The sequence below is a fragment of the Pelecanus crispus genome, chromosome 10 (genome assembly GCF_030463565.1).
Source record: "Pelecanus crispus isolate bPelCri1 chromosome 10, bPelCri1.pri, whole genome shotgun sequence".
NCBI classification, from domain to species: Eukaryota; Metazoa; Chordata; class Aves; order Pelecaniformes; family Pelecanidae; genus Pelecanus; species Pelecanus crispus.
The window spans coordinates 37,814,062-37,842,054 of record NC_134652.1 but is presented as its reverse complement, the minus strand read 5'-3'; the positions used below and the strand labels follow the sequence as shown (position 1 = coordinate 37,842,054).

The window sequence follows — 27,993 nt, the reverse complement described above, 5'->3', positions numbered from 1 at the left end:
TTGCTACTTAGTGTCTAGCTTGGCCATTTCTTGCACATAGATGCCAATACTTTCACTGTCGAAGAGCAGAAAGTAAATGTTCTTCAAGGAGGAAGAGCTGGTGCCGTCAAAATGGGTGGAAATAGCTCTTAGAGTCACCTGGGCTGCCGTCTGTTTTGGGAAGCAGTTTCTATGTGGTAGGGGAAGAAAACAGAACAAGTGAGTATCAGCTACCTGTGCAAGCATTATGCACACGTGATGCTGAAAGGAACAAGCCATAGCTGTACCAACTACAGGCTGCTGTTAAGATAGTGCCAGTTGCAGTTTCGCAATGTGTAAATCCCAGAAGCAAACCCCAAGGTTTTGACAGCAATATTCATCTGCTGCTGTATCAGTGTCCTTGTTGGCATAGTTACCCTTTTCATTTGCTTCTACTGTTTATAACCACACAAAAGTGTTAAAAAACGCTCTCCCTTAGAGTTAAACTTCTCCATGCCATGCTGGGCAGGCTAAAAAGCTAAGGGATGGTTATTTTTTCAGTTGAAAACTGAAAAAAAAAAAAAAAAAACCCCAACCCAAGCAAACCCATCAACTACTTAGCTGACTTCCTCACTCTGTCATTAAAAATACTTCGCTTGAGACTTCAGTGGAAATAATTTAAATTATAACCCCAAGCCAAATTAAGGCCAAGATGCATTCATTCATGCATTTTGATGGTAATATTTTCTAACCTACAATCTGAAAAACTAAAAGCTACCAGTCTTTACAGTAAGTGGACTTTTCAACTGTGTTGACATCTCTTGGAGCACCTGGCCCACATCCTTGAGATTCAACTTTCTTGGCAGCAGCGTTTTTTCCATCTTAATCATTCTCATAGTCCTTTTTCAAGTCACAAAACCATTCAGCTGCAACACAGTTCCTTCACCCTCATCTCCGCGCTATAAGGGAACTGGCTGAGAGCACATTGCAAAGAGCACAGTTACTATGAAGGTCAGCTGCTTTGCATCTCGGTTGACATAAAAATACGACTGCTATAATACTGAACATAATTTCAAGAACAGTTCTACAGTTTTAACATGAAGCCTATCTAATGAAATACTCTGCCTTGCAGTGTGCTCATGCTTAGGAGCTGTATGCTCCACATTGTTCTACTTGTCTAACACTAAACAGATTCCTTGACCTAGAAAGCATCCCTTCCTGAAGCGATACATGTGTATCCCTGCCACCAACATCTGGAGGGAAAGACACTCCTCTGCATTCCCTGCTGGGAGTTTCTCCGCTGCCTGACAATGCTTGTAATAGTTCTGCTGATTTTGCACAACCCTGAAGAGTGTCGACGCAGCACTTGCTACATGAGCATGTAGGAAGCCACGCACCTTGGAGAGTTTGTATGAGACTTTACTGGGACATACTCAATTATCTGAAGGTGGGTTAAGACACAGCTGACTTTTCAGATGGGTCTTTGGGCATAACTCTGCTGGCTGCTCTTGAGTTTAATGCCTCCTATTTAGAGTCTACTGCATGATAATGCTCCAGAGGAAGTTAGATCCATGCCAAAAAAAATTGGCCAGTACAACCTAGCCCATGTCCTTCCTCTGAGGCAGGATTACATGTAACTTTTCTGTTTCTGAAAAAACTTTGTCTCACCTACACTTAAAGATCTTCAGTGATGGGGCTACATCAGAATACACAGACAAGCCATCACAGTACCTAACATCCTCACACTTGAAAAATTATGGTATTTCTTTTAGTAGCATCCAGAGCTACCTTTGCAGTGTTTTTTTCTTCCCTCCCTCTCTGATAGCACTGTGATGTGTGTTTGTTTTTATTTCCCTTTCTAAGTTTTGTGCTACTCACTTCTTACTCAATTTCATGTTAGTGATTTCAGACTACTTATCACATTTATATTAAAAACCATCCAAAGAAGAGCTTGGAAACTTGTCATCAACAACTGCTGTATCCATATTCACTGTAATCCAAATGATTACTAGCAAACAGATTTTCCTACTTTTAGTCCCTGGACAGCACCTGCAGCAACCCAGCTAATACACCTTTCTGGCAGCCAGCTATCGATAAGGACTTTTTAAAAATGTTTTTCAGTTAATTTATATCTGCTTCACAGCACAAATAATTTCACCTAAACTGCATTTCTCTACTTTTTAATGACAAGATCATAGAGGTGAAAAGCCCCGGCACAACTGAGATATCCTATCTATTGCTACATTGTATCAGTTACTGTAAACTGTCCCTAAAATGGGACAGTGGAAAGAAGAAAATTCACAGAACTGATACAGCGTAATTTCTGATCTACCCAACAAAACCAGCATTTCTTGTGCAGACATGTGGGTGGGATAAAATGACAGCAAAACCATTAAGTCTTATTTGAAAAAAACTGCCTTTCTTCAGGCAATTTGAGGTCCTTTGATAAAGTGTAAACCAGCAGCACCTGGTAAGACTTACTCTATTTTCTGTTAGCAGGAGTAATTGTAAGAGCAACAGAGAGTGAAAGGGAACAAAGCAGCAGAAGGATCTGTGCTAAGACTAATGCTCCAAGACTGGATTATTCTTAGGTAACACTCATAGGAGACATGAGGTCTATAGAGACTATTTCTATTGGCATGAAAAGCTACAGTTCATTTTTGAAAGCTGAACTTTATTATTGAAGAGCAGTAAAACAATTTGTCACATTTTGCTTTGACTGAACGCTATAAACAAGAAGATCTGTGTATAAAGGAAGAAAAATCATTAAAAATTGCACTGCCCCTCTATTTATCCTTTTGTCCTGATCCATAAAAATAGTATTTTGTCTTGAAAAGTGTCTGTGTAAAAATGGCATTTTCACCTCCTGTGTATTCAGTGATGCGTGGCGATTTCACTGATCAAAACGCAGTTTTACTTTCATTTTATTCACTACCGGGCCAACACAACGGGACTGTACTATGTACTCTACTCTTTGGGCATTACTAACAAAATCAGTAGTTACATTTCAAATTAAACATTAAGTGTGCAAACTCCAACATGATAAAGCAACTTCTGCAGTTAGCAGGGCTTGTAAGGTTTCTTGCGATCAGAGACCAAGCAAGATTAGTGAACTGTTGGTTTAAAAAAAAGAAAAAAAAAAGATAAATACTTTGGATTTCTTAGTCAAGCACATTTTATTTGCTAGTTATTGAGAGAGAAATGTGTAGCTACACAGCTGGTTTCATAGTTCCCTTCTTAAAGCAGAACTATATTTGAGAAATATTGATTTTCTTTTGAAAGAGAACATTTTGTGTGACTAGTCTGTTTAATATATATATTCTCGGGATGACTTATGTGAACACCCCATATTTACCTAGCTCAGGTTGCATCACTGTTACTTGCCTTCAGTATTATGCTGGTATAATCTTATTAGTACGAATGTAGTTTTAATAAGAGTCACCACAGCAAAAGGAAGGGACATAAAAACGGAGGTGGTGCAAGCCCATAGTAGAAGAATGAAAATTATAGCCTAGCAATAGAAAGCACAGCAAGTACACTCAGCTCTCCTGGGGGCTAGCTAATTTCTCTATATAAAGGCTTTCGGGTCCTTCCATGCAAAAACTGCACTTTAGGCTCCTTTCCTGTGGAGAAGCACGGTGCCCGATGGCACCTGCCACAGCCCTCTCCGGGGGCAAGGTCGGCCCCCTTTGTGCCACAGACCAGAGGGCACCTCTCTGTCCCAGCAGCAGCTCTCTGACAGCGAATTATACCACTGCTACCCGATACAGAATCCTCCTATGCAGAAAGAGTCATACCTGCCACTGGGAAACGGGGGGAAAGCCACGGACTTCAACTTCTTGTCTTCTGCGGCTGTTAAGCAGTTCTTTATAGTCTCTTCAAGCTGCTCTTCACACTTGTCGGAGCCCCACTGTGGGATGTGACAGTGGATGACAAACTTTGCTGCTAGGCCGCTAGACTGAGTAAGTGCAGCTAACACAAATGAAAATATAACATTTAGTTTTGAATAGAAACCACCCTGCAATGACCTCTCAATCCAGCGTACTCCCTTAATTACATTACCTCTCCAAAGAAATACATTAGGGATTAAAATATGCCACAATGGCTCACTTGCAATCAGAATCTGACTGTCTCGTCATCACTTCTGTGATCAATTATTATTTCTTTGGAGACCAAATAACCCAGGGCTCATTTGGTTAACACACAGTTATTCAATAATATTTTTTAGCTTTCTCATTCAGCGTGGCCTCTGGATTTGTTTTATGCAAAGTATCAAACCCTTGCACTGAACACAGTATCATTAATCCCCCAGAAGACATTTCTGCAGTGCTGTCACAGCCTTATCTGAATGTTTTGCAAAAATATCCTTCATCATCATTACAGCTCCAGAGTGTTAGGGAGTAATATTTAGACCCACTTCACAGCTGGGTAATTTCAGACAGCAACGTGAAAATCAAAGATGTTTGCTGAAAGTCTCCACCAGTTATGTCCAATTAGGAATCTCAGATTAATTTTTCAGAAAGCATTAATGTTTCTCCAGGACCTGCAGAGTCCACAGCACAGCATCAGTTTGCTTTTGTTGCAATCGTGACCGTTACAACTTCTGAAAGATCTGGGTCTCGGGAATCTCAGGTTAAACACCCTGAAATTAGCTGTGCAATTAATGCCCAAGGATGAAAAACTTGGGTTTATTCACTTGTCCACCTTCACAGAAGAATTCTGTCTAATGCTTCTCTGTGCCACTTAAATTTCAACCAGAAGAGAAATGTCAGGCCTTTAACCATAGGGAGCAAATTGACTGAAAACACCACAGGTATCCGGTGTGCAGCACTTGAATTCAAGCCCATGAGGCTGGAGCTCAAGTGTTTGCAGTAGACCTCCAGTGATTAACAACCATTTATTATCGCTTGCCTCAAAACCAGAAGAAAGGGCAATTTCAAACATAGCAACATAACACAATGCTTGAGAACGTATATTTTCCTGTCTATTAAACTAAGATTATTTTCTTTCCTGGGACTGGCTTAATAGCATAAAAGGAGTCTATTTTCTAGTTAGGCAGTGATTGACAGAGAAAAGCAGTTTACTTGATGTTGTGGCATATATTTTTGATTCAATGCAAAAGTGAAGCAAAGTATCTTGTACAAAATTTTCCCTGTCATTTGAGATTATAAAACTAGGCACTTAGGAAATTTTAAATCCTAGACTATTTAAAGCATTTAGTTTCTTGGGTATTGAGATACTAAGCCAAATGAGGCACTGGAAAATATATTATAACTTCTCTCCATCTGCCCTCCAGCCACCTTCAAACCCCTATGAATTGGCTTAATTTGTTGACAAAGGAAGACACAATCTCAAACCCCAAGCTATTCACTGCTACAGATGTGTTAAACAGTTGAAGGAAGCTCTTCTGTAATTTGTATTTCTATAATGTAGCACCTGGGAGAAGAGCAGCAATTGCTCTTCCAAAAAGCATGTCAGTTCTAAAGATCGTATCACATCTTTATTTGTGTTCAAAGTAAGGTAATTGTTTGGATTATACCATTCATCAAATATGCATAAAGCAGGATAATTTATAAGCTATCACCGTTCTTATACCTCTTACGTTAGACCAAGAGCTGTTTCTGTTCCTCATTAAGGAATGTGGTACAAAAATAGGACAGGAAAGATGGCACAAAGGTGACAGCACAAGTTTTCCTTAATTTTTTGGACTCCCACAGACAGAAGTTGCCTAAGGTAAATTAATCAGCCTGCTGTAATTTATGGTGGCACATAGAAGTTCACAGACTGGATGTGCACAGCACGCAGGTATCCTATTCTTCTTCCTTTTTTTTTTTTTTCCCCCTAAGCAGGCTGTCCATATCAGCAACATCTTCCAACAAGAAACAGACACATTTACATCACATAAGCAAAGGCACATATATAATCAAGAACAGAAAAGAACATATGGAATGAGCTGTTTCCAAAAGAGAGCGTAGTATCCTTCTTACCTTCAGCAACTTCCAAAGGTCCTTGAGATTTGCGAAGCTCTTTCACCGTTTCTAAAAACTCTTTCCCTCCAGCCTTTTCCAACGCTTTGCCTGCAAGGACACAGAGCAAAAGGCCTTGGCTTCGAAGTATCAGCATAAAAAAACCACTCTACATTATTTAAAAGAAGAACACTGTACACGTATTATCCTGTTTCCCTCTGTCAGCAGCAGCTGAAGTTTATGTTTACCACTCTATCTAGCCACAGATAAAGTTTACTTTTTATTGGTTTTGAAAACCCCTGCACGTCATTACTGGAAATTAATAGAATTATCTGCAAGCATGCTGTCTTACCCCGGCTTATGGCTAAAATAGTGAAGAACAGGATTTTCAGGACTCAGATTTTCAGCCTCCAAAATCAACTCAACATACAAACCCTACTACTTTCTGAAATAAACACAGCTGGGATTGCCAGTGAAGGTCTTGATGACTGACTGTATAAAACAATGATCCAAAAGCCTACTACTGGATTCTGTGCCTCTCTACGCGACTGACTTTGTATCTCTTTTACCTCCCTCTTGCTTCAATTTCCATATTTGTACACCAGCAGTAATAATATTTCCTTATTTCACATGAGCAGTATAAGGCTTTGTACATGAGTATTTCTAAAGTATGTAAAATCCTACAGTGAAAAGCATAATTAGAAGCGTTATTAATATATAATTTTCTTCACAGAATTTTCAGAGGCAAATGTAAAAATAATCCAATAAAGACTGCAGTAGTAATTATTTGCACCTTTGCTGCTCATGTGCTTCAACAAATTATCTGTGTTTTGATTGTCGTAAGCCATCATTAAAAAAAGATAGATTAGTGATTAGCCTGTTATACCTAGTCAGATCCAGCCTGATTTTCAGAAGTGTTGTAAGTGATATTTTATGGCCTGGGGAAGATTCAGATGAAACAGGACGGGATCTCAGCAGGCAGCTAGTAGACCAGCTACTGTTCCAACTCTAGATCTGTTTTTTTCTGCGTGTAGCAGAGCCTCACCTATTTCCTCCTTGAGGTCTATTTCAGCAGTTGTAGGGTGAACGATGCCTTCTACTTTCATGGAGCCAATATGGCTGATGTCACTCTGTGTCAGAGAAAGCTATAAAATAATAAGAAGAGAGTAGGGGAAAAAAAATAGTAATCAATGCAAAATCATTTTCATACCAAAAAACTAAAATGAAAGAAGGCTGGATTCAGTCTTTCAAAGACCAGTAGTTTTACTGTGTTCAATATGTGTGATTCTGGTTTTTAGCCTTTAATTAATTAATTTGTACACCACTCAGATTGTTTTGTGATACACCCACAGCTTGGGAGCTTGCTCCAGAAGTTACTACTAGAAAATTCATGTTCTAGCATCACACTTTGAAGACAAAAGGCTGAACTTGGAAATGCTTTTGTTTAAAGACAAAAATACTCAAATTAAAAAGCTTTTCTCCTGTAGAAAACACTTGTCCCCAGTAAACTACTGTAGGGACTGAGAAGGGCTGAACACTATCCTGATCTATAAAGGCTTCACCACCCAAGTAATTAATTTCCCTTTTGACTTCATGGCATAAATAAAATATGAAATGTTTTACCCACCCACACATCTGGATACAGGAACTGGCCAAAACTTGATGTCTTAAGATGCTCAAAAAAGGCTGCTCCCCAGATTTCACAGCCTCATCACTTTGAGCAACAACAGAGGACAGAAACCCTAAAAACCATTAAAAAGACTTTAGGGTTGCTGAATATGTGCCCAGCACACCTCATTTCTTCCAAAATGCACTGTAGTATTTGCGTCCTAACCAGACCAATAGGTACTGCCCATTTTAGAGAAGAAAGTGAGAAGCTGCACAGACTCTGGAGGAACTTAGGACAGGACTGATCTCTAGTAAAGGAGACCCAAGTTTCATTTACCTAGCCAGATTACTGCTTTTAGCAATCTTTTGGCTCTAGTATGTGTCTGGCCCATTCTAGACCACTGCTTTAGCAAGAGATGGGATCAGGTGGACTGAACTCTTAAGCGTTGCTTCTTACAACAGGGTATACCATCAGTACAGGGGGCTTACAGAAACACTTTCAGGAAGAACACTTTTTCCAGGTGACCTTACTATTGGAAATAATAATAATAAATCTTGACTATATCTCCACAGTTAAATCTGTAAGAAAACCTCCAGTTTCATTCAGAGGGTCCAAAAATTAAGGCAGGCAAAATCTCTCCCTCTTGGTGAGTACGGAGGGGGGGAAAAAAAAAAAAAGGGACAGACAGTTGGCTGGACACCAAGGACATGCGGGCATTTTGGTGGGACAGTTTTGTATTTCTGGCCAGGCAAGGTGTCACAGTCTGTGCCAAGACGGGGAAGTAGGCACGCCCTGCAGCTCTGGTGAGGTCCCAATTTGAACAGTGAGAGAGCGGTGCTCCACAGCCCACTTTCAGATGGAGCATCCAGGCTTCTGGCACAAATCAACATGTGGAAGTTCTGGGTGATCCTGAGACTTGGCCCAGAAATACTCTTTTATAAATAATAAACAGCCTAGAAGGTTAAACCTGGTTTGGCAGTATGCCAGGCACAACGCAGCCAAGTCCAAACTGAACAAAACTCTAATACAGCTTAGGCCAAGAAATGAATCAGTATGGTTCTCTATGGAGAAGAGAGGCTGACCAGCATTATTCTTGGAAATCTTTTATCTGCAGACATATTTTTTGAGACCCTTTACCACGCCCATGGCTTGAGTGAATTTTGGCCTTAAACTTGGGACTGCTAAGGGAGAATGTAGAGAAGATTTTGTACTGCTGTTAGATCAAAAGCATCCTTCTGTTTATGCGAGGCTCCATTGCTGTGATCCCAGTCTGTTTTAACATTGTATTACCTTTTGTCCTGGCACAAGGCTTTTGGAGGACAAGATAGTGAAACCATCCCCAGGTCCATCTTCAGATGTTGAATTTGAAGCTCCTTCTTTTTCATTGTCCTTTTGTTTGTTCTATTTGGGGGGAGAAAAAAAAGCAAGAACTCTCAAAGGAAAAAAGAAAAGAAAAATCAACATTTACCATTATTCAGTAATGGATAGATTTAATCAGTTACTACAAATCTCATCTTCTTGGATCAATATATTACTCACAGCCTTTTAATCCCCAAAGATTATGTAACAACAGAGGTCTTCGCTGTTTATGTAACGCTAAAACATCCGCAGTTCATCTGAGGCATTACATATGGTTGTAGTCACATTAAGAGTTGGGGCACCCACATCCATCTGTAGCTTTACTAACAGTTAAGGTTGTATTTGTGGGTGGGTGTGTGCTAGTTTATTTTTGCTGCTAACAGAGCAGAGCTCATACTAAATGAAACTTAGTAACTTAGTAACCCAGTCAAATGCTCCAATCTGAAGGAAAAAACAACTTTATGATCTGAAAAAAAAAATCCTAAGTCTCAGCCAATAAATCATAAATCTGAATCCATATTGACAGGAGTGAGCCATCACACCCCCGTACAAGCAGTCAGAATGACAAAATAAAGTAACTAATAGCTGAAGTTTGAACGCAAAATCCCCTCTGTGGGGGACACTCCTTCATGCAGCCTAGCTCCAGGAGCAGCAAACCTGTTCCTACCAGGGCTGCAGGAGCATCTCCTCACATCTCCCAATACTTGCTTTAAGGTATGTCAAGAAGCTAACTCTGCCTAAGAAGTCCCAAACCCTCCATGTGCACAATTCAAAGTAAGGTGGTAGCTGAGATCAATGCACAGAGGCATCCTATTAAGCATCCCATTAAGCAACTCTGCTTTCTTTTTAAAACTTGTTTCTGCATATTCTCAGCTATGGAGATGTATTAAAGCTTAGAGGCCTCCAGAAAGATGTGCTTAAAACAAGTTTAAAAAGCTTAGGTCAAAGCTTAATATCGTTTAATCCTACCCAATAAAAAATTCAGCAGCATTTTAAGATGCATGCTCTGGAATGACAAACCAAGAGCGCTGATCTGGGTTACTGCTTTACCAAATTAAACCATTTTGGATGGTGATAGAGGATGGGCAACCGTAAGGGAAGGTGCAGTGGTCAAGTTCCGATTCCTTTATTCTTCTCGCAACTCTTTTAAAAACCATTAACAACAGCACACCTAAGAACACATGAAACAAAGAGCTTGTCAAAATGACATTTATGTACTATGTCAGGACAAGTTCTCTGGACAGTGAAAAATCTTTAACAGCAACCCGCTAACTGTACAGGGCTGAAGGTGTGACATCTCTCAAGTAGAAAATGTTTTAAAATACAACTTCCTTTATTTTTAAAAATAGAGTTCACTGCCACACAGCATGGAGATAAAGAGATTCTACACAGTTATCAACAAAGTATTGCAAAGGGTGACATGGAAAACTGAAAAGTTTCCCTCAAAGCTTTAAAGTTTTTTGTTAGGAAAATTCATTACAAAAATACTGTGTTTGCCTTTATTTCTAAAGTTTAGAGAAAAAAAAAAACCTGGTGTGTGTATTATCAACTCCTACCTCCCATTTCCAGTTGTCACAAACAAACAATGCAGAAGCATTAATTTATTCCTCCTAACAATCCTAGTTGGTTTTGATCCACTCCCCCTCCCACACCTCTGGAATCCCATATCTGCCTCATGCTTACCTTTTTCGGTGTCCGGGCCTTGGTAGACTTTGCCTTCTTCCCACTCTTTTTGTTCACCATGGATTTCCTTCCCTTCTTTTCAGGAGTAGGTGAAAGGATGGTCTCAGATTTGCCTTTGGCACCCCGTTTCTTGGCTAGGAGCTCTGGCTGAATTCTGGGCAGGACACCTCCACTTGCAATAGTCACACCTTTTAGCAACTGCAAGGAGAAGCAGTGTAAAGGAGCATATTACAGATTCTCTTAAGTCTTCACTCAAGCTATTTTTGATGACTGTATTACACATATGCCAGTAGAGTCCACACTTCCCAAAGCATTGCACCTCATCGCTTTATCATGAAAAAAACCAAAACCAAAACAAACAAAAAACCTATGAGGGAGAAAATCCACAAGAACAAGAAACCTGGCAGCCAGCAAGGGCAGCCAGCACATCCTGGAGAACTCCGTTACTGTACAGGTCAGTCACTCTTCTCTCCTCCAGTGTTGGTCTTTCTGCATACCTGTCCTTGGTGACTCACAAGCAGTGAGTGAGGGTAAGAGGTGATGAAAGTGCCTGCAGGCTACTTAAAAAAATGACTGCACCACAGCCCTGCTCAAAGAAGGACTTGTTGTACACCCCTTTGGCAAGGAAACAGATTCAGTGAAAGCAAGCATGAGCCCCAAGAATCTGCTTTGCAGAGGTGAACAGTAGGAACGGGCTGTGATATTAGGGTGGAGGACAAAATCTGGCTAATTTCTAAGGGACAAGAGTAGATCTAGTCCCCAGTTCACAGGCCAGTGACCAGCGCCATGGAGCAGGGAATGGGCTAGTAGTGTCAGCACGCTTTTCCCTCTCTCCTGGCTTCTGTTTTGACTTTTCAGTCCGCTTCACTGGAAACAGAACTAGATGACTTCATGGGCACCACATTTTCATTATTTAAAGCAGTCAAATTAAGTGCAGGAATCTTTCAAAGTGTGAATGATGTCATCCATCTCCACGTGGGGCCAACCGAGAAGAGATTCTCTGATGCTGACTGAACCTTTCCAGCACCCCTGAATGCTGCAATTCACAGCCCATGCCATAATCTCTCTTCTCACTCCATAAGTTTAGCAGAAGTGATCCCACAAGTGATCCTCAGAGTCAGAGCACTGCAAACCACAGTCTGGGTGCTAATGGGACATGGGCATATGGAGGGGGAGGCAGTCCTGGAGGCAGTGATAGCAAAGAGTGAGCCAGATCCCTACCCAAGCTGGGCCTCACAGACACTATAATGGAAAACACACATTTCTACAGCTTTTGGAAAAAGGTCTTCCATATGGCACATTTTCTTTAATTATTGGATGTCTCTGAGGAAAAAATTAAGCATCAAGTTTATCCACTTCAACAGGACTCACAGGCTATGAAAGAAGCAAAATTTATATCCAGAGGTTTTAAGATAAGATATCTCAGAACCTTCTGCTTTGTTTGCTTTTATTCAAGTGGGCGCAAACTTGTCATCTTCTGCTCTAATAATTGCGTTCTTATTCATGTGTCAGACTAAACTGCCTCTAACCTTCTATGGCAGCAGCTTCATTCATGCCACAGCATGTAACTCTCCCACTGAAATGTAAACAGGTACCTGATTCAGTTCCTCATCATTTGCAACTGCCAGGAGGATGTGTCTGGGGGCAATTCTTCCTTTCTTGTTGTCTCGTGCTGCATTTCCCGCTAATTCCAGAATTTCAGCTGTAAACACATTGAGATAAAAATGAGTAACAAAAATGCAACTTACATACACTCTATATACACATTTTACATGCCTTCTTAATATCCATTTACACCTCTTCAGGGGTGTTTCCCAATTTGAATGGTCTTTGCTACAGAAAGGCAGAAACCAAACCACATTCAATGTCTTTGTAAATTTACGTAAAATAATTTGTCCTTCCTAATTCCCTAAAGGATAGCTAGCAGCAAATATGCTAAGCTTGTTCACATAACTTCTTTTACAAGTCCCAAGTCAGAATTCTCTTTCAAAAAAGCAAGAAACACCCTATAAAAGTGTACATCAGCAGTCCAAAATTTAGCAGTAACCCTGTAACAATAAAATAGTAAAGCATGCAATGAAACCCCAAACCTAGTACAGACAGTTCTGACAAAACAGCAAGGATTCTCAGGATCAGGTAAGATGAAGACTGAGGTGCATTTAAAGAAATACTTTGAAAGCCAACAAACTAGCCAGGCGCTGCTGCAATTCTGCATTAAAGGGCATTGAAAGTCTGTGAGAAGCTTAATTTCAGAACAAGATATGAAAGGTTTGACTTAGAGGCAAGCAGAAACAACATAAGAGCTTCAATGCATGAACTATTGGAAGAAAGTTCCTTCTACACCTCCAGGAACAGGAGGTCACTTCAAAAGTAGTTTCTCTAAATTTGCAATAACATTTATACTGTGACTAATGTCACTGAGCTTTTTCTAATTGTTGTAGAGGAAACACAGACACGTCTTTCTGAGTTTATTTAAACTGTAGCAATCAGTATAATTCATTAACTTCCACACTTTGGCCCCTACTCAGAAGTTACTTCTCATGTAAGAGCTCTACTGAAACACTGAGAAGGAAGGAGAAGGGAATGTTTTGCTCCAAGTAATCATAAAAATCATATTCACATCTTGTTTCATTTTGAAAGTATCCAGTGTCCTATTAATACCTTACTCCTTTTTATCAACTAAATAAAGAACTGTATTATAAAAAGAAGAACTTTCATGAAAAATCTAGTGGAAATCTACATAATGGTCTCTGGCTGAATCCAAAGGATTTCAACAAGAGGTTTAGCTCTCAGTTCAAGGGAAAAAATACAAGCTTTCAATTTCACTCAGTGAGAATAACCAAAGTGCATACTTGTCATCCAGTTTTCACTACTACACAGCATACACACTTAACTGAGTGTTGGAGACATAAAAGCCATTGTTTAGAATTATGTGCATATTCACAGTGGATTGTTTAAGAAACAGCCAGCATCTGCCGAAAATTTTCACAGTTATTCACGCAAAACTTTCAAGAAACATTATCAAAGTTGCAAAGACAACCACTTAAATTTTAGGAAATATTAGAACTGTGGTTGCAGTAACTAGGCCACTGCAACGAGGAAAAATCAGCGTGTGATCAGACGATCAGAAATAGCATCACACCACAAATACAGACTGGGCCTACCTTAAAAGGTAGGGCAGCACCCTCTGCTCTGGCATTCCCTAACTTTGGAGTGTTTGACTTGGACTTTAAAGAAGGAGACTGAGAAGAGATCCTGCATAATCCAGCTATATTCACCCCGGGGGGGCTGCAGGGCTGGAAGTTTCAGACCCAACTCCCAGACCTCTGCCAGTGGAGCTAATGCAGCAGCAGACAGCAGGAACAGATTGCCATCCATTGTGCAGACCAGCATAAAGCAAGAAAAGAGACTCAGGCTTCTCCAGTGGGTTTTGCAGATTGGTGCTGATAGCAGAGGAAGATTGCATCGTGGGGGGAGGAAAAAAAAAAAAAAGCAACACATACTTACCTGTGTGGTAACTGAAGTTCTTTCAGATGTGCCAACAACAGGCACATCCCGCTACCTGTGTGCTCACCCCACTCCCCCAGGTTCTGGGTCCTTTGGCCAGCAGCATCCTGATGGTGCACTCAAATGTCCTCTGCCTAATGTTAAGAGCAAAAAACGCAGAACGCTCAAATGCCAGCCCTCTACCACAGATCACTGGGAAGGAGGGAATCCAAGGCAGAGATGATTTTTGGCAGAATGTGGAATATGCATATAACTTATCAAAGGATGCCAATTATTTGCATAAGTAAATAATTGCCTTACCTCCTTGTAATGATTGTCCACATGCATATTTTTCTAATGCTGGAGGCAAGGACTCAGTCTTAAGAATAGAAAATGGCAGTTGCAAAATGCAACATCAAATCTGGAGGCTTCAGCTATCACATCCTCTGCTGATAAGAACAGATCCCTAAAGAAACTGCTTTACATTTCAAGTAGAAACATCCTGATGGCTGAGGTTACCTAAACTCTAAGGAGACTAGTCTGAGAATATAGGTCCTATAATGAAGTCCTACACCATAACAAGCTCTCTTGAAATCGGGCATCTTGATATTCTCAGACATGAGTTGGTTTTACTTTACGTTCTCTCAGCAGCAGATGTTAAGAATTAAAGTGAAATCTGAAATAATCGTGCTTCCCTCAAGATTCAAAATCCACACAAGATGCCTCCACACTGGAAGCATAACTTCAAACTCGGCCATCTTCAGCGCAGATGGCTAAAAGCTCGTTTATGCGCTCCACAGTTCACCTTAGCCTCAGACAGACATCGAACGAACGTATGTCAATAGAGTAATGCTCAGACCTGTCCGCTGACTCTACACAACACCCAGTCTTATTAACAGAGCCTTTTCTCCTGTTTGATAAGCACTCGGGACCAGGGAACATAAGTGTCTTCCAACCGACACAAGCAGCAGGCAAGCTATGATCTGAATGGGATTACATCTTCTCATCCTGTGAAGTACAGGAAAAAGAGGTTTCTTTAGCTGACGGATCAACAGATTTGGAGTGTCTGGGAACTAAAAGCATCATAGCCAGGCCAAAATTATTTGTTCAGCTGAGCTCAGCCTGCTTCTGTGAAGTGCTCAGCTGGACTGATAAGAAAGATATATGAGAACTACTGATAGGAGAATCGGAAAGATTTCAGACAGGTTATCTTGTTTTCCACTTCCCCTCTAGGACAAGTTTTGACAGTTGCTGTTACGGTACCATGTACAAATCTACCCAGTAATACCTTTGCTCTGAAAAGATGTATCAGATGATGGAGTCCTTGGTCCTCCATTTGCAAGTGGAAAAGTATCTGCTCGATTTGTCTCTTGACGGCAGATGAGTGAAACAGACAGAGGAGCAGGCCAGCTGATGTCTTTTGAAGGAACAGGTATTTGCTGGTGTTGTGTTCTGCCCTAATTTAGAGAAGATGGCTTTCCATTGACATCTTCTGTGAGTTCATCTGACCAGCACACCATTCACATGTCTTCTGCTTCCTAAGCAAGAGGCATCTGTATTCTTTGCCTACACTTTGGGAAGTGCATTATGGGACACATGCAGTTGATGTGTGATTTAGATGATGATGATTGTAGTCAGCCCCATACACACTCAGAGAATAGTCTGGCATGCGTCTGTTGCAAAGTCCATAAATCCAATGGGACTGAGGCAAATTTTTCATGGAGTTCTAACTCTGAAGCCAGTGGAGCCCAACACTGTTCCAGTAAACACAACCTTCTGGATAGGAATTAAGCTGCAGTTTTGCAATATGATTTTCAAGCCTAAGATACAAAACAGCATAGAGAGATTATAAAAAAAAAAAAAAAAAGCCTTAGGACACCAACAAGATCTTCTTCACATTAGCTAATCAGTCAAGGCAAAAGTACCTCTTCTTGAGATACATTGCGGTGATTGCTGGCATGTTAACAATGGGGTTGATAAGCTAAAGCGCAGATTTGGCGTTGATAATGGCTGTGGGGTACACCCACAATCAATCTTGCATACAAAGGGAAAAAATGGGGATCTAGTAGCTCGTGACACAGAACACATACCAAAGCCAAAAAGCAGTCTGAACCACGTGGCAAGTGGGAATGAGGATGCTCAAGATGTATATGCACCATCCGGATGATGCTAGTCAAGAGGCTCAGTGCTCCAGGGCAATACAAATATAGGCCATCGACAGACCACGCGCACGGCTGATCGCTCACAGGAGAAGGGCTGGTCCATGCGAGGCCCTGGGTGAATGCAATCAGACAGATCTGGTCCTGTGTGACCCGTCCAGCCTCATCCCCCTTGCCCCTATCCCAGCCATGACCTGCTTTCCCAGCTCCATAGCCCATTCTCCTTTCCCTGGCAGTCCACATGTGAGGCTTCTACCTCAGTTGCCTTTCCTGGACAGTCTCCGTTTCTCCCATCTACTCTTCTCAGCTGTAGTAATACTCAGGCTCAATCTTTCTTTCTAGGTTCTTCATTATCAGCACCCACTCCATCCAATCCTTGGCCTATGCCCTATTTTTCCAACTTTCTGGCAGGATTTTTGGACACCCCTCACCATTTATTTGCCCACTGGTCATCAGTTCAGCTCTCTCCAGCCAGATCCATCCTCGGCTCCGTCCCTAACATCAATATTCTTCTCCCATTACCATCGTCTCCCAAAAATGTTATGATCTTTTCCCAGTCTCCTTCTCTGACCAATGTGCAATCGGTTCCCAGTCTCCTAGTCTGCTTATCCACTTAATTCCAGCCTGCCCTTCCCACCTCACGGACAGTAAGTAGGATTAGCTACTCCTTCAACTCCTATTCACGCACTCCGTGCCTTCATTCCCAAACCTCTTGCCACCCGCCTCTGTGCAGCTTGTGCCTTCACATCAGAGAGTTTCCTCCCCTGTGCTGCTTGGTACTGCTGAGAGCACAGAAAGCCCACTCCCTGCTCTCAGTGCTGTGACCAGGAGCAGCGGGGACAGCAGTGAGAGGGAAAGTCCTTCTGAGCACCTGTAGCCACGGGTTGAAGCGTGCTCAGCCACTGCGTGGAGTGGCCCAGGCGCAGTCCTGTCACACGTCAGAGCTGAGAGGTTGAGGCATGCTCCGTCGCTCTGGGAGGACGATGCATTGGCAGTCTGGGCAGCACTGGGAGCTGAGAGAGGCTGGAGCATGCTCAGCGAGGACCAAGTCTTCAGAGATTTTAGCTGTTAAAATCAAAGAAGTCTCTGCTGAGCATGAGCAACCTGTGTTTTTTCAAAGTTACAGCTTGGCCAAAGAGAGCAGATTTCTCCGAGATGGCAGAGACCACCCTTTCCCTTTCGTAAAGCATCAAGTCTCTGCTCAAACGCAGCAGAGAAGCACCCAGGCACCAGCAACCAGGAGAAGTTCTCATGAGTGTTTTAAAAAACTAGGAATAAAAAAAACCCCCATGGTTCAACCTGCTTCTGTGAAACAGTTGAAGAACCAGACTCCCTTACTCCCACCCGCCCCAGACTTAGCCTGAAGCAGTTCCCCTGTATGCCGGATTTCAGCCTGAGTAGACACCGTTTCATAGTTGCAAGTCCATGAGAGAAAACTGGAGTTTGTAATAGGAAGTATCAGATAATGTTAAGAAATGTTACCAGTTTGATATATAATACGCCCTTTGACAACAGCCTTGGAAAAACACATTTTGTTTCTAAAGGCTTCCCAAAACCAAAGACTATATTCACACATACACATTAGGAATAACAACATCAGCAGGGTTAGATGTTGCAATGCTGTTTTTTAATTGAACTATCCACCTTCGTAATCTTTGCAAGCAGAACTCTGGGTAGAGCACAGAAACTTTGGTTTGGCAAGACCACTATCCACAAGCAATAGGTGTTTGCTCAGAAACACCACTCTATTACAATATAAACAGGGTTGGGGCGAGAGGGGGTTCTCTCTCTGCTGAACCAAGCAGCTTCAAAAGCATTCCCTTAAAATTTATGTGGGCCCCTAGCCTACACATCTAGCAATTTTCTTGCCTGGTTGACTACACATTCTTTCTTTCTAAAGCAAAGTGCAGGCCCACACATAGTCTGCCCTTACCATATTAATGATTTAAATTAAACTGCATTTACTAGCCAGAAGCAGAGCCAAGCTTTACACTGTCCTAGTTCAGATAACAGGTAAACAGTGCTGCGCTGTATGTTATAAAAAGATGACCATAACACAGTCTGCGCTACCAAAGTGCTGCATATACCAGATGTGCCGTTGACAATTTATTACTGCACCTTGTAATAATTGCCACAGCTCAGAACAAGCATCTCCAAATATCTATCCTAGAAACTTGTTTGAGTGCTATGGATCCCTGTGGAGTGGGAAAAGAAAAGAAAGTATTCCTCCCCAGACTGAAGGTCAGCAGAGTCATTATGCAGCATGTTATTCACTTATAAAAGTTAGTGCAATGTCCAAAACCCATGTAATATGGTTTTCATCTTGCAATACCCAGACATCCAGAAGTCTGTAGAGAACTTCTAAGCAATTCACAACCAATGATCAAGCAAACACCCCTTGCTATAGAGAAATTCATATTTATGACATTCCTGAAGAGGCCTGAACCTCCACTAGAAAACATACATAGGCCTACCAACAAAAACAAGGTTGAAAACCACTGTGGTAGAGCAGGGGAGCTACAAGAGCTATGAATCCTCCATCTCAACCTTTCCCCCTAAATCCCTGCAGTCTCTGAAGCATCCCTGCTGAGTAGCACTCCATGTTGCAGACAATGAAACAAGCTCTGCAAGTCACAGACTTCCCCAGTACAGCACAACTGCACCAACTCCACTGAGAGAGAGATTTCTGTAGTTACAAGACTTTCTTTTTAATATATGAAACCAGATTGTGCAAATCGGGGTATATGTATGTTCTTAATGAAGTGAAAGAACTTCTCCAAAATCACTTAGAGAACTGATCTTTCTCTATGATGAAATGACCTTAATCCAAACATGTTTGTTCTTACACAGTAAAAAAAAAAAAAAAAAAAAATCACCATCTTGGATTTTGATTCTGCTTTTCAGTGGTGTTTTGCTTTACTTTAAAACCAGCTCCTTTTCTGGACTTATATCTTGAAGGAGCTGGGGGTTAACACAAATGCAAGTTTAACATTTTGTTTACATTTCTTCCACATAAGCAATACTTTTTCACTCTGACTTCAGAAGTAGCTTCAGAAGAAAAAAAAAAAAAAATTCTCATCCTGGAACTAATCAGCACAAATGTGGAAGTTTCTGTAACATACTATTAGGCATCATCAGAAATTTAATTTATTAATAGTGAAATTATTTCAGATTTTCTCCACACCTTTGAAAGGAAACAGTGCTTTTATTGTCTGGTAGCAAGAACAGGCTTTCATGTGTAAAAAAAGACAGCAATGTTTGCATAAAGACTGACATGCTGTTACATGCACAACCAGGCTCCAGGCAAGCTTCTTCCATGCCACTTTGGCAATAAACTACGGTGCTGAAACACAACCCACTCAACTAATTCCATCCAGGCTTGTGACTCCTCACAGACTCTCTAATGCACCTCAGTCTTGATCTGTGACACCTAACTAACCTGAACCAGAATCGCCTCTCCACCAGGCATTGTAACAATTTGCTAAGGTGCTATTTTCCAAACGAAATAAGAAACCAAGCAGATGTGATGGTAGGACAGTCTGAAATATTGCAATACATCACAGTGCACTGTAGTCACATTGTATCACCATGTGACACCTGCCCCTTCCTCTGAGGTCAGTTTCAGAAAGGAAGGAAAAAGAAAATTCGGGGTTTGTGGGAAGATTTAAACCCTAAACCACTTCTTTACGCACTTAGGCAAGCCAAAAGGATTTTTGAAACACAGATGAACAACCTCCATATTTTGTAACACTTTGACACTGTTCTGCAAGGAGAAATGCAGCCAGTGAAACAGAGTTTGTTCACTTCAAAAGCACAACAGATGTACAAGGTGGGTTTGCTTTTATTCCTCCTGTTATTCACATCCAGGTGTATCAAAAGTCTAATTCATATCAGTTTTCTCTTGGACAGAAACTACCTAGATGTGACTCCTCGCTCCGCAAAGCAATAAAAAAAATCATCCTTCCACTTAGTGACCAAGCATGGTGCCTCTAAAGGAGAAAATCTCCATCCTCAGCCTCTTCAAAAAGCAAATTCATCTCCTTAGCGTTTTAAGCAAATTTCAACAAATCCTGCACTTGCAGAGCCTGATTTTCAGAAGTGCTGAACACATTCGTATCCCATCCCATGGATATCCCTGGCTTCTGCGTGTGATCAGCACTTCCAGGATCAGGTTCTTGGTTTACCTGCTAGGTACTCTATGACGGCTGCCATGTAAACTGGTGCTCCGACACCTATCCGGTACTTGTATGTTCCTTTCTTTAAGTAGCGCATCATCCTCCCCACAGGGAAAATAACGCCCGCCCGGCTTGAGCGTGAGAGTTTGGACATCTTCTTCTTCCCACTTCGGCCCGACATCTTGCAGCTTTGTGCTTGTCAATTTGCTGGTGATTCTTATCTGCTTGCTCCAATCCAAAAGCTGCAAAACAAAAGAAACGGGATTGGTGTTCAGCATATGAGAAACATCTTTATACATTATCTTGTTCTTCCAGAAGAAAAAAATCCAAACCCATTCTCAACACCTGTTAAAGCTGAAGCATTATTAATTAAAAGTTGGGGAACTGGAACATTTGCTATAGCTTTTCTTTTCACTACTGCACTGTCAGTGTAGCAACATCACAGAAAGAACAAGTGGTTTGGAGAATATAAAAACAATTAAAAACATGAAATGCACGTTAAATGAATCTTAAAAAAAAAAACCAAAACAAAAAAATTAAAACCAAATCACACCAAGGCAGACATCTGCAGCATGGCAGATTTCCATGCTGACTGTTAAGTTTAGCAAGTTATAAACAGCTGAGAAGTACTGGCATAATGGACAGCATTAAACAAGCTGAAAAGCAGATATTGGTGCCACCTATAAGCAGAGGAAGTTGTACCGCTTGCATGGGAGAAGACAAAACCTACCTACAAACACACTGCTTCTTCACAGGTCTTTTATACGGGGAATTTCACATGCACGGCTGAAGAGGGGAAGCAAGCAGCTACGCTTCAAGCGCTTCCCCCCACGCTGCTCTGGCCTCAGGAACTGAGCCCCGGGGGCCAGCTCACAGGCTTCACCGCTTTCATAATTCTCCCGGGATCACCTTCGCAGCAGCTCTTGGGAGCCCCAGAAGCTTTCTCCCACAGAGCTAAGGGGAGGTCTTTAATCTCTCATCTTAAAAGGACTGGCTACCAGGTTTTTCTGCCCATCGAGCTCCCTGAAGATGTGGTTTTTCCCTGCATTAAGAGCCAATCTAGTCTATACACAGGAGCAAAGAAAACAAATGCCATTTTCTCCTTGTTTTTCTAGCAACAGTAAGATTGCAGGTAAATGGATGACAAACCCTGGAGTCAGCCACTCCAAAGTGCACATGCAGGCCTAGTTACACCCTTAGTTTTCACTCTCAGTCACATAATGGGGAAGTTTTAACTCTGTCCAAAAATTGTTTCTAACTCCATTTTTATAGCTGTCCTGGTGGCTTAATTATGATCCTGGTTAAAACACAACAGATCAAGATTCACTCCTCTGAAATAAACGAAGAGCATGGCTGCCACAGATGGTATTTCTGTCCATGAAGGCACAGCTACTTAATTCCCAGTATTCATTTGCCTCAGTGAAACAAGGAAACAAAAGGAGGGAGATAATTTGGAAAATATTATGATGACTTCAGGTGATACTGTTAAATTTTACCACAATCTGCATTTTAAATAGCCTTCCAAAAAAAGAAAGAAAAAAAAAAAAAAGTCATTTGGCACCACTGCAAGCCCTTGGGAACAATCAACATTAATACAAAGAGGGCACAGAAATCGGTGTTTCGTTCTTATCCTGCTCATTACAAATCAAGCGCATATACAAAGAGGGGACCTGTCCCATATGAAGCCTGATATTCACAGAAACAAACCCATCCCTAACAGCGAAATTCAAGGGTGCGTTTCTACAAAAACCTAACTTGAACACTGGTTTCATTATGATATCAACACTGGTTTCATTATGATATCAAGGAAACAAAATCACCGCAGGGGCTGCGGGGATCTATAAAACCCTGGTGTGTCCTTGTCTATCAGCCAGACAATTTTTTCTTTCTGTGTGCAATATATTATGTGGGCATGATAACAAAAGTTGGGAAAGATTAAACCAGTAAACCTATCAGACACAGACACTTCAAAATTGATGCTGCTCATCATGCCACTCCGAGTTCCCTGCGAACTGCCAGCCTGGAATCACAAGCAGTGGTAAAAAAGCTCATAAACTGCCGCTCGCAAGCATGGATTAAAGGCAATGGCCACTTCAAACACACATAAGTGGAAAAAAATTCCCAAGCAATCCTTTAATTGCATTGATGCGGGAGTAACTGGTTGCGTAGGACAGAGAACAATTGCTAGGAAGCAGCTCCGCTGATTAGGACCAGCAGGTTACAATGGGGGGGGGTGGGAAAAAGGCTGTTGTGAAAAGGCAAACCTTGCGTCAAGGTGTATAAGCAAGAGGACAGCCAGCGCTGAGCTGAGGAGCTATGTCCAACTGCAGATACCGCGCTCCAGGCATGCAGAGCAACGAGGATCCAGAGGAGGGTGATAAGAACGATCAGACGTCTGACACAAACTAAAAGGGAAGGCAAAAAGAAGTGGGGAGACATGATAATGGTCTTTAGAGGCGTCAAAGGCTGCTTCGAAGGTGGAGGGAGTAAGTGTTGCCTATAAAAGTGACAGGAGAAGAGCGGGACTCTTACAAAAGCTGTGTAGCAGGGAGGAGAGCGGAGCACGGGACTCAGATGGGGAGGTGGCAGAATCTTCCTGCCAGGAGAACTTTAAAACCATTAGAGAACCTATGTCAGAAATGGCACAGGCAGCATTGGGTCTGCCTTGGGACAGGAGGCTGGGCAAGGCGATCTCTTGAGGTCCCTTCCTCCAGCCCTCTTGCTCAATGAAATTTGCAATTTGTGACAAACCCTTTATAAACTTTCAATTTCATATTATGCTACCTATTAACCTTTATAAAGTGCCCTTTTCGGTTCGTGATAACTGACATTCAAATTAAGGAATAAACGTAGGCTGGGAATTAGGTTTCTAGCCATCAGAGAACTTCTGGAACAGCCTTCTCTTATGAGTAATATGAGCAATAACAACTCATTTTAAGGTGGAACTTAATAAATGTATGCACTAGGCTACGATCTGATTCCTGCAATACCGGCAGGACAGTTCCATCACCCAAAAGTTCAGTCCTGTGCTGAAATCCCTACAGAGAGCCATGCTGAAAGAGCACACTACAAACAATCATGTATCGAAATCATATTAAGCTAACCTCTCATATATTTGCCCCTGTAGTACCAAATCCCAACTGCGTGTGAATCAATGAAAAGGGAAAAAAAAAAAAAGCAAACATCAAGAGGTTGCATCCACAGAAAATACCGTGGTTGCACTTTATCTCTGTGATGGAAAATCAAAACATATTTGTATAACTAAGCACACTGCCCTGGGGCACGTTGCTGCATTATATACATTTCTGTTTAATTAATCACTTCTGGCTCATTCTTCTGTTGCCTCACTGAACTTTCCACCTCTGTCTCTACCCCTTCTCTCTCACAGCAAGTCTCAGCCACTTTTTTCCCCCTGCTGCCCAGGCAGCCTTTGGAATCCCAAAATATTTTTCCAGTGTATTCACTGCAGGTAACAGATCAGGTATGTTTGCGGAATTTTGTGAGAGCCTAAATACAAAAGAGGTTTCAAAACTCTGCTAGCACTGTCTCTGTCTCTCTTCTTTGCAGCTTACCTCTGTAATACCTATGTAATACCGGGGTATAATGGGGAGTGACATACACAACAGCACGTTCTTGTCTTGTCTCCTATGGGAGGCGATTTTTGGTAGGAAAAGCAAGCTATGGCACAGTCACATCTACTGGAAAACAATTTCTGTGGACCTGGACAAAGAAACGTGGTACGCCGGGGTTGCCAATATCTACGCTAGGCACCTTGGAGGGTGGACGCTAAGGGAACGGTTCCCGGGCTGAGGTGACCACCAGCCCGTGAGATCTCGAAGCTCTCTCGCACAGAAGAGCTACGCCTGGTCTGCAGCGAGGCCCCAGGGGCCCGTGCCCTGCTGGCCCCTTCCTCCCACAGGCAGGGGCTCGGTTTTCCTCGGAGGACGCACATCAGCTCAGCCCTGACGCAGTTACGTGATGCACTCACCTGAACCGCTCCAAAGGCTGCAAACAGCTGAAGAGCTACAAGTTGAGCACTGCTGTCCTAATTGTTCTCTTCGGATGATACAGCTAAGCGCCAAGGGCTTAGCAGTTGAAAAGCACTTGAGTCTACCCACATTAGTTCCCTCGCTGCCAGCTGATTCATCGCCTCCATGCTTGCCCTTATAAACTACAGCCTCCGTTAAAAAATACGGCCATGCCATTTACGTGAAGTCCATCCTCACTGAGTTAGAAGAACTGCATCTATATCTGGCTACCATGACATCGTGAGGCGTGGGCAATTTTAAGCAATTAACGTTTCCAATCCCTTAATTGGTCACGGCACACTCCTACTCTGCCATGACTCCAACATTCCTGTGTTGCTATGGGGGATTTAGTAGCTACCAGATCTCCCGGAGCTCTCTACAATATGATGAAAATAGGGTAGACTTTTGCAAGCTGGGCCTTCCTCTGTGAATGAAATCGTCTCCAGAGCCCAAAACAACCAGAAGCACTTTCCTTCTACCTGCTGGAAAAAAAGCTCTACCTCCTCGCTTCTCTCAGGTGGGTCTGCTGGCCACCTGGAGGGTCCCTCCGCCACAGACGCTAGCACCCCGTTTTCTTCCACCACAGTTATCAGCAGAGGGTGATGACTGCTCTGCAAGGACACTGGAACAAGAGACCACCCCGTGACATTCCTCTCGCCATTGCGCAATTTGCATCCCATACCACATCAAGGATCAAGGACTACCAAAGCAACCTTAAAACCGCTTTCCAGTCCTTCCTACAGGGACATTCAGAACAACAAAACCTCATAAACACCTGTAGGCGGTAAGGACACATACCGTCTTTAGAAAAGCAAGAGTAACCTGCAGACATAGAAACAGACTGCGACCTCCAAGTGAGCCTGAACTTGAAAAGCTGGCCAGCAAGCAATTTCAGAGATTAACATGTCAAGATCTGGCAAGAAAGCATGGATGTACATCAGAAAGTTCAGTGCGGTACAAAATGCCTAAGATACATCAAATCTAAATTTTTCTCTAAGAAAAATCACAGAAAACAGTAAAAGAAAAGAAAGCTTAGTTTGCAGAATGTGGCACCAAAACTGTTGCGGGACTGGTGGAGAAAAGTAAATTCTGGCCATTCCTCTTCACATCCCAGATCATACACAAGAGAGAAGCAAGCTAATAGCTACACCAAATACAAAATGCACACTAGCAACTAGTTATCACTGAATATTTGAGCAACGATTAGGTAAATTCCCAGTCAGCTAAAGCAGCTGGCATTGCAGCTTATCCTTCTGGCCCTTACAGCTGGCTACAACGTCACCTGGCAGACTAAAATTTAGCAAAGCATGCCAAGTGCCCTCCCTCAGACAGCTAGAGGTTCAGAAGCGGACGTTGCACTGGGAGCTACACCAGAAGCTGACACGGGCTAAAACGCTCGGGCACAGCTGGATGCTGACCCCGGTGTCCTGGCTCACAGAACTAATGCCCGACTCTCTGCAAGGCTTTGTACTGGAACCGTTTCTACCAAATTCATTCACCAATGCTGCCTTGAACATCATTTCCAGATGGTTCACATGTGCTTGGCATCTAGGAGTCTTGACTTCCAAATATTGAGAAGACTTGAAGTCAGCAGGCAAAGACTGAAATCAAGGACATGCAGGACTGTCAACACACCCGCGCTTTCCTCATCTCCAGCTTAAGATCTATTTGAACAGTTAGTTGACAAGCAATCCAAAGACATTATATCTAGGGGTCAGCTTAGACTGCGCACTCGTATACAAACGCCACTTCATGAAAATAACTCAGAAGACCTAAAGCAGAAGCTTGTTACCTGAATAAATCAGTAAGGCGCAACCAACGTGCAAACATAGTGCTATTCAGTGGGCAAGCAGTACATCTCCTGGACTCAACCTACTCCAAACTGACAGACACAGAGCACGCTCCTACTGAAAGGAGCTTCACAGGCACCCTGAAGCCAGAAGAACCTGGGGCTCCTTGCAGAGGCAGCTTCCCCTCACAAACAGCAAAGGCTGACCCCTACGGCACAGCATGGCTCACAGGTGGAGGGGCTGGGCCTCGGTATTCTAGAATCATAGAATCGTTTAGGTTGGAAAAGACCTTTAAGATCATCCAGTCCAACCATTAACCTAACATTACCAAGTCCACCACTAAACCAATTAAGGGGAGAGTAGCAATTTTGTGTTTCCTGGCTTGGTGGCTGGATTATTTTTTAATGAGAGTAAAAACTAGGAATCACTAAGGTTGGAAAGGCCCTCTAAGATCATCAGTCCAACCATCAACCCAACACCCCCATGCCCACTAAACCATGTCCCAAAGTGCCACGTCTGCCCGTTTTTTGAACCCCTCCAGGGATGGTGACTCCACCACCTCTCTGGGCAGCCTGGTCCAATGCTTGACCGCTCCTTCCATGAAGAAATTTTTCCTAGTATCCAATGTAAACCTCCCCTGGTGCAACTTGAGGCCATTTCCTCTCGTCCTATCGCTTTTTACTTGGGAGAAGAGACCAACACCCACCTCACTACACCCTCCTGTCAGGGAGTTGTAGAGAGCGATAAGGTCTCCCCTCAGCCTCCTCTTCTCCAGGCTGAACAACCCCTCAGATCGAGCCTTCTTTTGACCTTGCCGAGAGGTGCCGAGCTCACAGGGGCCCACCCGCGCACCGCCAGACCCCTGGAGCCCCCTGAGGGCCGGGTGAGCCTGAGCCGGCCCCGGCCCGGCCCCGGCCACCGAGCGCTGCCCGCGGAGGAGCGCGGCCCTTGGCGGCCCCGCCCCTCGCGCGCCCCCGCGCACGCCACGCCGTTGCCTGGACACCTCCGCCCCGCCCACTCCCCCACGGAGCACCGGCGCGCGCGCCCATTGGCCGCCCTTCCCCCCCGCTGATTGGCCAGCGCGCCGGCCCCACCCCCGCGCGGGCCGGCCGCGGGCGAGCCCGGGCTAGGCGGGAGCGCGCTGATTGGCCGGCAGCCGGTGAGGTAATGGGGGAAAGGGGTGGCGGGGTGGCGCGGTGGCGCCGCGTGCGCGCTCCGTTTGCCGGCCGCGCAGGCGCCCTGAGGGGCAGCGGTAAGGGGGGGCGGAGTGGCCGTTGGCTTTCCCGCGCAAACGTTCTGCCCCGCACCCCCCCACACACCCCCCACCCCCCCCCCCCAGCGGGTTCGCTCCCGCCGTCACGGAGCCTTCGCCCGCCGCCTGCGAAGGGCCGTGGCGGTCGCCCGGAACGGGGGAGGGGGAAGGAGGCAACGAGCGAGAGCCGCAGGCGCGCGGGCCCCGCGCGCAGCCCCCCGGGAGGCCTCGCGCGCCCCCCCCACCCCCCGCCCGCCCCCCGGGGCCAGCCCCGCGTGCGCCGCCGCCTCGCGCCCCAACCGTCGCCCGCGGCGGTTCCTCCCCACAGCCGCCTCCCCCCCCCCCGCCCCCTTCCCCTCACGGCGGCCGGGCGCTGCCCCCGCCCCGGCCATGGCCGGGCCCTCCCGGGCGGCCGCCGAGAAAGGCGGCGGCGGCGGCGGCGGCGGGAGGAGGTGGGTCGGGCAGCGGGGAGAGGGAAGGAGAGGAGCGGGCCTCGCCGCGGCCCCGGAGCCCCCGCGCCGCCGCTCC

The 27,993-nt window shown here is 43.8% G+C and overlaps 1 protein-coding gene across 1 annotated transcript; it reads right to left on the bottom strand.

The window, feature by feature from the left end:
- Positions 1-3: 3 nt before the first annotated feature.
- On the bottom strand, positions 4-20,576 carry MACROH2A2 (macroH2A.2 histone). The gene is made up of 8 exons (XM_009493497.2): positions 20,405-20,576; positions 12,171-12,277; positions 10,576-10,773; positions 8,824-8,934; positions 6,970-7,069; positions 5,946-6,035; positions 3,756-3,930; positions 4-169 (listed from the first exon to the last, which is right to left on the bottom strand). Exons 1-8 carry the CDS (start codon positions 20,574-20,576, stop codon positions 4-6), a joined length of 1,119 nt encoding a protein of 372 aa, XP_009491772.2.
- Positions 20,577-27,993: the final 7,417 nt, after the last annotated feature.